The sequence below is a fragment of the Cryptomeria japonica genome, chromosome 8 (genome assembly GCF_030272615.1).
Source record: "Cryptomeria japonica chromosome 8, Sugi_1.0, whole genome shotgun sequence".
Lineage (NCBI taxonomy): Eukaryota > Viridiplantae > Streptophyta > Pinopsida > Cupressales > Cupressaceae > Cryptomeria > Cryptomeria japonica.
In genome coordinates, this window is record NC_081412.1 from 655,510,986 (window position 1) to 655,525,576 (window position 14,591).

Here is a 14,591-nt window from a genome sequence, read left to right on the forward strand (position 1 = left end):
GCCTTTATGTGATATATTTATTATATTTATAAAAGATAATATTTGCATCAGTGACACAGTGAGAGACCAGTTATTTGTACTACAAATATTTTTACGGAAGAGAGAGCGAGAAAACAAGCTTAACAACTGCAATTAGAGCTGGCAATCTAAGACAAAATAGTAGCAGAGGGGAAGTCACGATGATGGACCATGATTCAGCAGCGTAAGTGAATCATTCATCACTAATGGAAGCTTGTAGACGATCTGATGTAAGAAGAGAATCAATTGGGGAGTCGCAAACAAGATCGGAGTCCAGGCAGGAAAGAGCAGTCGCCAGTGTAGGGAATAACAGTGAAGAAGAATGGAGTGACTATGAAATATAAAGCAATCAAAGAATAATAATCGCAAAGAATTCCTTGTTTCTATGCAATTGAGTCAGAGTACTACCAAGCGTTCTTATATTTAATTTTATAGATTTGGATTTTGACTCTTATATCTCAGGTTATTAATGCATGTTCAAACAATTCTTTTCATGGAGGTTTGTTTGTCGTGCTGCAAAATCTTGATAATGGTGAGTTCAAATGTTATATAATACAAAAACATTTTTTCATATGAAAAGTTATTTGTTCTTTGTTTTTGTTTTTTTAGTATATATAGATTTTAATTTATATTAAATTTTTATTACTATTAAATTTATGTCGAATTGTCAGTTTATTGTGTTTTTTTTTTGTTTTTTTGGTAAGTAATAGACCTTCCCCATTTTTATAGAAGGTCAAGAGTCACAACTTAGAATTCATTTTAGATGTCTCTATTGGGAATTGAACTTGGGTCTAAAAAATTAAATTATGATATAGAAATGAAACAAATACACTTCTAATCAAACAAAACCCTTTTAAGATCTTAAAATTTATTATCAGTAAATTTTTTTCTTTTATAAATATGAATAATTTTGCTCACAACCATTTAAAGTATTGTTATTTTATAATTCAATGATTTAGTCATTGAAAATGATGCAATTGAAAACATATTTTAAATAACCAAATTTTGAAAAATTATTCAAGTTGAGGTGACATCTTACCTAAGCTATGTGGATCCAAAGTTCTTGTTAAGTAATTTTTAAGTTTATATGTTTTTATCAATTGTAAAATTGTAAAATTTGATGTGTACTCTATAAAGCTTAGTCAAAAGATTGAAATTTATATGTAAATAATCATTTCCATATTAACACTATCATGAAAGGACAAAAGTAGATTTCACCTCATCTTCCGTGCATACTCTTAATACAAGGTGGATTTTTAAATCACTCAATTTCATATTGGTTAAGTATTCTCCAATAGTACCGATAAAAAATAAAGTATTCTCAAATACTTTTGAATTTTGTAATGAGTTCAAAGGTTTCGCAATTCACTTGGTTTCTCTCTATGTTAGGGTTTACTTTTTGGAACTCATTTAATTTATCTTTCGATATCTAATCGAAGATATTTATTTTGTGGTAATTTGCCTATTTTTTTGGCACACATTTGTCTAATCCAAGATCATTGTTTTTGGAAATCTAAGCACCCTTTTTCATTTTTGCTATTATTGTGTTTATTTGCATTATGTTTCGTTATGCATTCATGATTTGTTCCCCCTTTAAGGTATATTTAGTATTTGGAAATTTCTAATCATGGTATGCTTTCATGTTAGAAATTGTTTTCTTAGCATCTAGCGAGATATAAACTATACTATTTTTATATTTATTATAGAAACTATTTTTTTTTAGATATGGTTTATTTCAATGTGTGTCATATAGTTTCTAGTTTACTTTATATGGTTAGGCTATATACATGATTTCTTAATTTCTTTCTTATTTGGTGTGTTTTTCTAATATAATATTTTTCAAGTTTAATGGTTTTTACAACTCTATGTTGTGGGTTTTAATTTTGTATCATATTGTTTTAATCTATGTGTAAACCAAAAGCAAGCATAGTTAATTCTTTATATTGGTAGATTAAAAGTATTTATTACTATAGCATCGTAAATTCTATGTGTATACAATTTTGTCCTCACCTAGAACTTACCTTTGCATTCTGTCTTTCAGTGCCCATTATCTATTTTGATTTTACTCACATCTTCTAAAAATTTGTATTTTTAACTCCCATCCTAACCCTTGTTCAAATCTAAGTCATAATTAATAGAACTAGGGCACGCTCACCACCTAGTCCTCCTAATAAGGAGCCAAATTTTCTCCAATTAATAGTCAATTCAATTGGATGGGATATTAGGTCCTGTGTTAGTTTATTTTGAAAATTCAAATAAATTTTTCATGGTTAAATATAAAAGGAAGCAATCAAGCATTCACCAAGCATTGAAGATGAGGTCAAGTCAAGTTGGCATCCGTGATCAACCTTTCATGAGGATATTCTAAATTTTACATCCTAAACCCTTACCATGGGGAATCATGAAAGCTTCATCAAAGTATTAACTTCAATTAAAAGCATTAAAATTTAGATCTATCCTTTCTCTCAAAATTAAATTATTTAGTTGCAATTCAATCCCATTTCCATTACAGTTAACATTTCAATTTCAAGGGTAATTCCTAGAATAGGGGTTTATCCAAGACAAAACCCTATCCACAATAATTTTATCTCTCAATGTGTGTGTAGGAAATTGATTTAGGTGTTATAATTAAAATTTTTGATACAAAAAATGACGATGTTCAAATTTTACATGTGTGAAAAGAGAAGGACTAGGTATCCCCATTGCCCTAGTCCTAAGATTTTTTCCCAATATGCATCTGTTTGATTCAAAAATCATCTTGCTTTCCTACTTGGAAGTAAATCTAATTAGTATTTGAGTCCTTTCTCGCAATTAAATTATGGCTATATCTAAGGAATTTTCAGCCCCCTTTTAAATGTAAGGTTGATCTTGTCAAATTGGTGGTTTTACTATCCTAATTGGTGAAACCCTAATTTTCACCACCTTACATTTGAGTGAACTTATCACTCTTACATTTGTATTATCTCTTAGTTTTGGTCTCATATCTAATTTTTATGCACTTAAATATTCATATTTGTACTCATTGATCATATATACAATCTAATTACACAAATTTAGAGGTTAAATTCATTAAAAAATCCTATTTTATTCTTCTAAAATTGACTTGTGGGTTTCTTAATTTTTTCATTGTATACTCAAATATAGTTGATATGACATGTTATGTTCAAATTTAGATGCATCCGATGTTCATTATCAAATCTTTCCATTCAATAAATATTTCTTTGTGCATGAGTTTTTTAACCCTTAGTCCTACATCCAACATTCCAATGAGAAGAAGTTATAGACATAGAGATTCCCAAGGTTTAATAAATAAGGATATGGAGCCCCAATTGACTAACCTATTCCATGGAAATGTTGGTGCTTCCTCTAATCCCACACATGACATAGCCCACATCATGGAGACTCATTCACCTCATACTTCTCATGATGAGGATGACTCACTAACTAGGGTTACTACTAACCAATTGGAGAAGATTGATAATGAGTTTGAAAATCTTCAACAATGGATGGGTTGACAAATCCTAGATAGTGAGGCAATCCCCTTCATTGAAGGATTGAAAATAATGCTTCAAAATAATTAGGTAGGTGTGGATGTGTTGTGTGGCCTTGATCATATTATTAATACTAGTATTATGCTAATCAAATATTGTGTCAAATTCTTTGGTAACTCTTAATCAACTTCTCAATTTAACCATTCCATTCTAGACATGTTAGTCATGGGCGTAGTCCTAATACTCAATAATACTACATACCTCTTTTTGTGATAATTTTATTTGTTTCAGAACCATCTCCCATATCAGTATACCATAATGTTCCCTCTTCTTGTTATCAATCTCCTCTTACTACAACAATATTACTCCATCACAATCCAATATGTCCAATTACAAATCATCGATCGAAGAAACTATCTATAACCTAGCTCAAACTATCTAATCCTTATAACAACAATTGTCTTCTATAACTCAATCCAAATTTATTTTTCCCACATTTGATGTAGTGATCTCACTATCTAATGAGATTGCCCATGCAGTTCCTCCTAAACTTGTGGGAATTCCTCAAGTGGATTTGTACCATGGAAAAGATGACCCCTTGACTCATGTGAAGATATTTCAAACCTTGTGTAGTGATTTTTCTCATGATCAAAGACTCATGTCAAAATTATATACTTGAATCTTTAGAGATATAGCCTTGTTATAGTATTGTTCATTGTCTCCTTATTCTAATACTTCTTTTCAACAATTTGCTAATTCTTTAATTTAAAAATTTCAAAATAATATTGGTCATAATATTAATTTGATTTGATTCATTGTAAGAAAGCAGTTAAAGAAAATGTGACTAATTTTATTGGTAGATATAAACATTTATATTCAGAAATTTCTTATCATGTGCCTAACTGTGATGTTTAAAACAAATTATTGGTAATTTACAAAGGGTATTAGAGATAACCTTCTATTTTTTTAGTTTACTTCTTTCATGCAATTGTGTGTAGTGCTTCATAATTATCATCTTCAAGTGGATCCATTTGAATCATCTTCTTCAATGCCTCTGGTTGGTAAGAATGAGAGTGCTCAACAATTGTTTATGAAGTTCAAACACAACAAAAGGTTTTATCAAGATAAATTATAACATCAACACTTAAGTGGCACTCACAACACCAAATGTGGTCCCTTTATCCAAATACTTAAAATAAAAATTTAACTCCTCTTTATGAGCCTTTTCATAGTATAATGTTGAGGTTGATGAATGCTAATGTGTTGCAACTTCTTTCCACCAAACCAATTGACCATTCTACACCATTGCTAGCTTCCCATGACCCCAAAGTTTATTTCCAATATCATCATCAACCAAGTCGTGGCATGGGAAATGTTACCAGTTGAGGCATAATATTCAAGACTTTATTGTTAACAATACTATATTCGTAACTAGTGTTAATGACAAAGGGAATAGGTCCATAGTTCCTCCTAACCAAAATATCTGAATTTTCACTAATCACTTGCCTTCTCATTCTACCAATCTTATTGATTCTGAGCTACTTGCATTCTTCCCTAATGACCTTTATGTAGAATCTAATAATATTGTGAATCTCATTGATAAATATAAACCTACAACAAACTAAGCCTTTTTCTTTATAATTTGGTATTTAAAAATTTTCTTTTTCATGACTCATAGTAAGCATAAATCTTAGTAGTCCATTATAGTCATGCTCTTCCCCTTCATGTGTTTTCTTTCTTATCTCGATATTAGAGTGGTAAGATCCTAAATTCCCAAGGGGCTTGGTATGTCTTGTCTCATTGATATCTTGGTGAAAGTTTTTCAGTGCGACTTTGTACTTTACCATGAATATGGGTGTAGTCTCATACTCCCGTTAAAGTGGGAGATAAATGTGGCATCGTAAATTGTATTCACATACAATTTCATCCTGCCCTAGACCTCACCTTTATGTTTTACCTTTGAGTGCTTGATGTGTAGTTTGATTCTGCTCACACATTCCAAAAATCTGAATTTTCAACTCTCTTTCTAACCCTTATTCAAATTTGAGTCCTAATTAATAGGACTAGGGTGCCCCCACCACCCAGGTCCTCTTAATCAAGACCCAAATTTGATCCCCTTAATGGTCACCTCAATTGGGCATGAATTTGGGTCCTTTGTTGGTAAGCTCTAAAAATTCAAATAATTTATGGATGGTTAAGTATAGAAGGAGGCCTAATCTCTCATTTGAAGTCTATTAAGATGGTTGGATCTCTCTCAATTATACTCTAGTGAATTCAAGTGAGAAATAAATTAAGAATTTGTTAAGAATTAAAGGAGAGGTCAAGTCAAGTTTAAGCATTCAAGATGACATTGATGATCAACCTTCAATGAGAATATTTTATTTGAAATCCTTAACCCTTGGAATGATTTTTCAAGCAAGCTTCATCAAGGTATCAACTTCAATTAAAACCATTAAAATTCAGATCTAGCCTTTCCCTCAAAAAGAAATTATTTTGGTGCAATTCAATTTCAATGTTAATTCCTAAACTAGGTTTGAACGAAGGAAAAACCATATCCACAACACTTTTCTCTCTTTGTGTGTGTGTAGTAAATTGATTTAGGTGTTGCAATCAAAGTTTTTGATAGAACAAATGATGACCAACAATTTTATCTTTTATACAAGTGAAATGCAATGGACCACATAGCTCCACCACCCTAATCTTGAGATTTTTTCCGATCTTGTGACAGTGGATCATGTCCATCTCCTTGGTTTAGAAAACATCTCTCTTGCTTGCTTTGAATTTTAGGACTAGGTTACCCTACCCTTCTGGTCTCGACAATTTGGTTCAAATTTTCAGCTATAAGTTCTAATTGATTTTCCCTTCTTAGATCTCTGTATATGGCTTACTGTGAAATTTTGAATATTCTGTTATTACTGTTTTTCTCCAATTATGTATTATTTAACCCTATTACTTTACAATTCAAATCTAATGTTGACTCTCTAAAGGGGAAACACCAAACAAGTAAATATAGTTAGTATGTCAACCCTTTTCCCTAATCGAATTGTGGGTAGATCTAATGCATTATACCCCCCTTTTAAATGTAATATTGATCTTGTAAAATTGGAGGTTTTACTATCACAATTGGTGAAACCCTAATTTTCACCACCTTACAGTTACATATTGTTAAGTTATAACATCAAAGTGTTGTTGAGGAATAATAGTTTAAGGATAATACTATGTGAATTTTGGAGTAAGCGATTATTTAGTACTTGCAGATATTGAAAATTAACTAGCACATTCTACATCATTTTCATACTAATTATTCTTTCAAAATTAATTTAATAATTTTATTATTTAATTAACCTAACATTTTTCCTCTATTTTAATTCTAAAGTGAAGGGTACAAATGAACATAAATTTACCTCAAAACTTCTATATATAGGCTTTGATTCCCTAATATCTTTAGGTCTCATTGCTATGCTCTCCCTTAGACTTTCCTAGGCTATCCCAATTCCTTTTTATTCTCATTTCCCATACTTTTTGCATCCTAGCCTAGTAAGCTTTCTCCTACTTCCTATTTAGAAATTACCTAATTTTTTAATTTTCCTCCAATGTCTTGACGAGGCATACCATCTCTGTATGAAGGGAATAATGGGGCATGTACCATTTGATTTTTCTTCTTAAAAAAAAACACAATAAATTGCATCATCTATTAATTAAATAAAATACCTAGACAAGATAGAGGTTCAAAATGATCAAATCCTATTTAATATAAAATAGAGGAAATTTAATTAACAAAAAACCATTATTAAATATAATAACAACCAAGCCATATTAAGTCTACTAATAGCATCCAATAGAAGGTGTTAACAAACATCATGTAGTACCAAGGAACATCCACAATGATATCTAGAGCCTCCAAAATATTGTAAAAACATCTATCGCAACAATTTTTCACTTTCAGTAAAGGAAAACGATAAAAGGAACTTCCATGTCATCACCAAAAGAACAAGTGACAATGCATGACCACAAACTAGTGATCACAATAGCTCCACTCAAAACCAATTTCATGTGAACCCAAACATCTAGGAAGACAACCAAGAGAAACTTGAGATAAACCCTAAACACAAATACCTATAAAATTTCCTACATATAGCTCTAAATTAAAATTCTATCAATTATGACCTCTTTCATATATTCCCAATAGAAAAAGCCATAAAAATATCCAACCATTTCAATCACCATGATCAAACAATAAATTTGTATCATGTAACCAACGTGGATGAAAGCCTCTCAAATCGAGAAGATCAAACTCATAGTAACCATTCCCATATCAAGAAATCAGCCCAATACACCATCTCCTATGATACTCATTAGTCAACATCATAGTAACAAATATGCACAATGAGATAACCATGCCATAAAATCTCTCAAACACAATCTTCTAGAACCATGTATCCATGGCTCAAGACCCATATATATGAAAGATAAAACATAAAAGATAATTGATCTGAAAGTAAAAATTGAAAATACTTGCACTCCTGATCTTAATATGAATCATTATCATAAGTATCATCATACACAACCACTAAGTATAGATATAAAAAAAAAAATGATGGTTGACATCCAATCATGGACCTCATCATAGCACAACAACATCTCTACACACAACTACACATTTAACATCAATGGCAACATGACATTGAGGGTTGACAACAATGACAATAATCTCCAAGAAAATTACATAAAATATGAAAGAATTATTTTTAACATGGATCCCAAAAATTATTATATGATTTAACAAGAGTAAAAATATGATTCATATTAGAAATAAGCTATCAATTTGAAAATATCTTCTACTCCTATTAGGAGATACATTTACAATATAGTCAAAATAGATGTTGTGTCACTTTTTCAAAAGAAACACATGTTTTAGACTAATACTAAATAATCCATTGAATGAAAGATAAGTGTTGCGATGTTAGAAATAAGTTGTATTCATAGTCTGCTAATATTATCTTCTAGTCTTGTTTGTTAGAAAAATCTACATAAAATGGAGAGGTAAGATCAAATTTGGAAACAACTTTCCACGTTGTGAAACCATTCTATTTGGAACCGATAAACAAATTTCCAATCTGTAACTAAATAAAATGTAAACAATTTCAGGCCAAGGGAGTGAGGGTTTGTGTCACGCCAAGAGAGTGAGGGTTTGTGTGGATTTGATGAAAACTTGAAGGTTGGGCATCCAAACCTGTATATATTTCTTAGTTTGGTAATTTTTCTGACCTATCCATACCATTGGTTGGTTGGTGGAGTGCAAAAATAGGATACCTGGTTTGCAAAATAGAGCTAATTGGGGCTCTAGTGTAGCGATCGAAGCCATGTTTTGATGCATACAGTCCCAAACACCCTAAGGCCATTTTCAAATATGTTTAATAACTCTGAAAAGGGTATTTAAATAAAGTTTCATATTTTGGAAGGGAAGCCCGAGTGGAGAGATTCTTTCACCAGTCATAATAAGGAGGGCTACAAAGAATTTGGGGTGGTTATGAGGTTTCACACCATTCTACATATTAGAGACCTGAACCAATGGTTGGAACATGTTAGTTTGGATGCCCTAAGATGTTTGGAAGACCTAAGTTTGAAATCCCAAATCATTTGAATGCCTGCACAAATTGGAGTCCTCTTTGTAGGTCTAGGAAGCTTGGTTTGGTAGGTGAGAAGGGAGAAAAATCCCCCTCATTGTGGAGCAACTTTGTTGGTTTGTAAGATTTATTTGTAGACCATCCTAAGCATCTACCCCTCTGCATCAATTATCATACTTTAAACAGAAAAACTAACATCATTTGAATCCTTATAAAAATATAATTATACTTGTAATAATTACAAAAATTAATATTTTTTATTTAATAATTACACGGAGAGGTGTAAGATGGATGAGAAAATCTTCATCAGTAAAAACAAAAGTCAAAACCACAACAAAACAAATTCTATTTTTTTATTAGTTTTATAAAAGCAATGTTTTTTATTTTAAAAACAGGGATATAGTATTTCCTTGAAGATAAATTTTTTAAATAATAAAAAGGAAAACTAAACAAAATATATGTTATTTTTGTTATTAATTTGCTAAAAGCATTTTTTTATTAAAAAAAATAGAAATTTTATTACATTTTATGAAGACAATGTTTTTTGTTTTAAATATAAAAATAGAAAATCTATGAATTATGCAACAAAAACTCGTTGTAAACCTAATGTTTCTTTTTGTTTTAAAAATAAATACTTGTACAAACATTATTATTATTTTTTAAATAAATAAAAATAATATCAAAGATGCAGCAAGTAACTGCAATGTTTAGACAATCTAACTTTGATATTGGTTCAACACGTAACTTAGGTGGTTTAAGAAATTTCAATTATTGCGATCTTCATTTGGGTGATTGTGAATTGGTAGATGAGCTTGATTAAACATATAAATACTAACACTCAAGCAAAGGCAAAATTTCAAGGTGCAATTTTATTATGTTATATCCTTGTAGAATTTTATTTGATGGACAATTCAAAAGCCCATTTCCAGCTTTGCTATCCCCAAAATAAAATTGTAATGGCAAAATTCTTCATCAAATTTTGGGGCTATAGAAAATTCAAATGACATGGTTATAAGATGATGCCTTTAATGTTGCACTATGTCTACAAGAGACGAGAAGAATGGTTTTCAAATTTGATTATTAGGTATATATTGTTTGACAAATGAAATGTGTATATTCTTAAATTCAGATATTATCTCATTTTGATTGTTAAATTTTTTACTTCAAATTTATTACAATAAATTTTATTATTATTTTTGAATCTTATAATTTGATATAAAAAATAAACAAACTATAATAAATATTTCTCACACCATATGCCCTTACATTATCAACTAACTTCACATCTTGATAATAAAGAAATGAACATCCTTACACTTGGAGCTTAGGTTTTAACACCTCCACTATAACCTATAAAAATAAATATTTATAGTTGAATATCATGAATAACAAACATGTAATTATTAGCATCAGACATACTTATCAGGAAGGATCTTTGAATCCTCTACCGAGGGCATTCAGAGATTCAATGTTCAAAAAGGTACTGGACAAAATTATCCAGCAAAGAAAAACATTTGTACCTCCATTTTAGGTGAAAGCACAAAATTGCAATCACAGTGGAAAATCCTACCCCGAAACATAACCCCATTGCCACTGCCCACCATTGATCCAATTCATCTTCATCTGTATCTGCATCATTGTCCGTAACTCCTGTGCTATTCGAGTGTACTTGGCCACCTCTTTCACCCCGACCAGATCTCAGTGTTCCGTTTTCCAAGGGAGGTCCGTGAAGATTGGCGTTCCCCAGATAAGAAGAAGCCTCAAAAGTTGCAAACTGCTTCCCCTGCGGTATTAACCCGGAAAGATTGTTGTATGAAAGATTCAAAGCAGAAAGGAATGTGAGGTTTGAAAGACCTGCTGGAATGTTGCCTGAAAACATGTTTCCTGAAATATCCAAACACTCCAACTGAACCATACCTCCCAGGGAATTAGGAATGTTGCCTATTAGATTGTTGTTTGAAATGTTGAGAGCAATCAAACCCTTCAGCTCTCCCATTTCCTCAGGAATATTGCCTGTCAGCTTATTGTAAGAGAGATCCATGAATTTGAAGGCACTGATAATCTTAGGATATGGAGTTGCTCGTCCTTTAATCCAAAGTGTTACTTGATTCACGAACATTATTTCTAAAGAGGGGCCAGCACCAAAAGCATAGCTCCAATCACTCAGGCTCATCTCTATTTTGTCACACTGTGTCTGATTAGCCATAGCATTCAACTTCCCCAAACTCTTTGGAATATATCCTGAAAAAATATTGTGAGATAAATCTAGAATCTGAAGATCCACGAGGTTCAGCAATCCCGGCGGAAAGGTGCCTTGCAACTTATTAAAAGCCAAGTTGAGAATTCGTAATTCTTCCAGTTTTCCAATCCAAACTGGGAGGCATCCCTGAATTTGGTTCTTTCCTACGTCAAATACTCGGAGTTTTGTACAATTTTCTATTGAAGGAGGGATAACACCTCGCATTTTGTTTTCATTGAGATTTAGTGTCTGAAGCACTGTAAGATTTCCTAGCTCTTCTGGAATCTTACCTTCCAAATGATTTTGAGCCAAATTCAATATTTGCAGATAAGAACATCTAACCAGATTTGTAGGAATCACACCGGTTAGCCCGTTCTTTGACAAGTCCAAAAACATCAAGTCATTAGGTGCAGAGCATATAGAGCGTGGAATAGAACCGTTGAACTTGTTGTCTGACAAGTCTAAATAGAATCCACTAACATCTGGTATAGAGCCATGTAAACTATTGTTATGTAAATCTAACCTCTCTATATACTTGGAAACAGGGTGCAAAGAACCTTCTAGTCGGTTATGAGAAAGATTGAGCCCTGTGAGGCTCCGAAGCTCCCACAACCAGGTAGGAATATTTCCTACAATATTGTTATCTGACAAGTCCACATATTCTAATGAGAATTGAGTAGACAAAAATGCAGGAATCTCCCCTTGAAGATTACAAGACCTTAACCCGATGTACTCCAGTTGGGCAAATTGTGGAATCCAACTTGAAGAGATATTAAGTGTAAGCTGATTTTCAGATAAGTCCACTTCTTTGAGGTTAGGTATTTCCAATACGAAAGGAGAAATACCGCCGGTTAAATGATTGGAGCTTAGTAACAACTTTTCTAATTGGCGAAACTTTGAAATGGTATGTGGAATTGTTCCAGACAATTGGTTGTTACTGAGGTCCAGATGTCGGAGGAAAGAAAACTCTGAAGTGGTATCTGGAATTGTTCCAGATAATCGGTTGTAGCTGACGTCCAGATATGCGAGGGAAGAAAACCTACCAACGAACGATCCAAACGCTTGCAAATCCCCTGTTAAATTATTGTATGAGAGGTCCAACGTCTCAAGCACTGACAAATTTGCGATGCAGTGCGGAATTACTCCTCCTAGATGGTAGTTATATGACAAGTCAAGATTTCTGAGGCTTAATTGGCACATGAAATCTGAAGGGATGGAACCTCTGAGACTACAAGAATACAGATCAAGTGAAACCAAGGACGAGACATTCTGAAACCAAGCTGGCAATGGGGAATAAAATGGATTCCCTGAGAGATACAGACGGGATAAGTGAGTGAGGTTTAGGAGAGAAGTCATTGTACCTGAAAGTCCACAATCAGCCAGCTCAATCTCCTTGAGTTTAGATAGGCTGCTGAGGGCATTACTCCATTGATCATTTCCTGTCGACAGATTTACTTGTCTCATAGCCAGGTATTCCAAGCTTCTGAGATTTCTTATCAATCCTTCAAACCTCCTACTCTTCAAGTTATGTGCTGACTCTGTTGAGAAATACGGTGATACTGCTGAGAGATCCAGGTAGCGCAAGGTTGTAATGTTACCCAATTCCGGAGGAATTTCATCTCCAAATTCAGCAAATGACAAGTCAAGAAAAGCAAGCCTCCGGAGTTTTTCCAACTGGGGAGGTATGGCAGTCCAATTGAAGCTATTCCGGCTCAAATCCAAGTGACGCAAGGTTGTAATGTTACCCAATTCCAGAGGAATCTCGCCACCAATTGCAGCATCTGCCAAGTTAAGGAAAGTAAGCCTCCGGAGTTTTCCCAACACAGCAGGTATGGCAGTACCATTGAAGTAATTCCGGCTCAAATCCAGGTGGCGTAGCGCTGTAATGTTACCCAACTCTAGAGGAATCTCCCCTCCAATTTCAGCACTTGTCAAACTAAGGAAAGTAAGCCTCTGGAGTTTTGCCAACTGAGAAGGTATGGCAGTCCAATTGAAATAATTCTCGCTCAAATTCAGGTGGCGCAAGGTTGTAATGTTACTCAACTCTGGAGGGATCTTACCTCCAAAATTAGCTCCTGCCAAGTTAAGGGATGTGAGCTTCTGGAATTTTACCTACTGAGGAGGTATGGCAGCACCACGGAAGTCATTCCAGCTTAAATCTAAATGTTGCAGATACTGCAGGTTGAACAGAGAATCATGGATCTTCCCACTCAATTTATATGAATCTTCCCTCTCCCAGCATCGCCATTGGTCACAATGATGAATTTTGAGGTCGAGGGCAACTACATGACCGGAATGATAGTCACAGGTGACACCCTCCCATTGGCAACAGTTGAAATTCTGCCACGACCTTAATCGACCAGACGGATCTTTGAGACCACCTTTAAAGTCGAGAAGGTAACTTCTTTCTTCATTTGGGCATGCGCTAACACATGAGAAATGGAAGTGCAACATTATTATCATGATGGCCAAGCAGAATGAAAAGAAAGGCATGATTGTATACGAAAAGCAAAGCTGCTGAGCTTGAGGATGATTAAGCAGAGCTTTATAACACTGTTCTGATAAAGAATATTCGTAAATTCGATTCCAATTTCTAGACAATTTGACGTGCGACTCTTCTCGGCTGTGTGTTTGAAGTGAGGAAGGACTTTTCTTCCTAATCTAGTATACGTCTCTCTCCTCAAACCTACGCTATTTTTAATTTCGTCTTTTTTTCCTAGATTATCGCAAGCAAACTTACAACGTGACTTTTTCCGAAATTATTAGTAAGGATAATATTCAGTTCCGTAAAGATGTTAGTAATATCTATAGTAAGTAATATATTTTAATAATTCAACCACGGGAATAATAAATATGAATAAAGTATTAGAGTAATAAATTTTAAAAAGATAAAATAAGAAATAAAGAATATTTTAATAAGTATGAAAATGTATCATGTAAGAGAAAAACTAAGAAATAGTGTATCATTTCTTATTCCTTTAAGCAAATTTGAAAAAATATATCACATCTTTTATTTGTTTATTTTAAATAGTAATTTCTAGTTGTCATGCTATAACATCCCACTTTATCATTTCTATTTTAATTTAATATAATAAAACCTAACTCACAATTATAGTAACTTATATGATTCATGTAAATATAAAATCCTTACGAGTCAATATTTTTTAGTATTAACTAATTTAATAAATCAGATTTAATAATTACAAAATAGTTTTG

At 32.8% G+C, this 14,591-nt stretch overlaps 1 protein-coding gene across 1 annotated transcript; it reads right to left on the reverse strand.

Moving 5' to 3' along the window:
- Positions 1 to 10,601: 10,601 nt before the first annotated feature.
- Positions 10,602 to 13,829, reverse strand: LOC131049665 (receptor-like protein 9DC3). The gene is made up of 2 exons (XM_057983730.2): positions 13,511 to 13,829; positions 10,602 to 13,450 (listed from the first exon to the last, which is right to left on the reverse strand). Exons 1-2 carry the CDS (start codon positions 13,827 to 13,829, stop codon positions 10,602 to 10,604), a joined length of 3,168 nt encoding a protein of 1,055 aa, XP_057839713.2.
- Between the last annotated feature and the right edge of the window lie 762 nt (positions 13,830 to 14,591).

Coding starts and splice junctions, on each gene's coding strand:
- LOC131049665 (XM_057983730.2), bottom strand. CDS start 13,829: ATGTTGCACTTCCATTTCTCATGTGTTAGCGCATGCCCAAATGAAGAA. Junction 13,451..13,510: donor AAGCTGGAATGACTTCCGTG/GTGCTGCCATAC, acceptor TTAACTTGGCAG/GAGCTAATTTTGGAGGTAAG.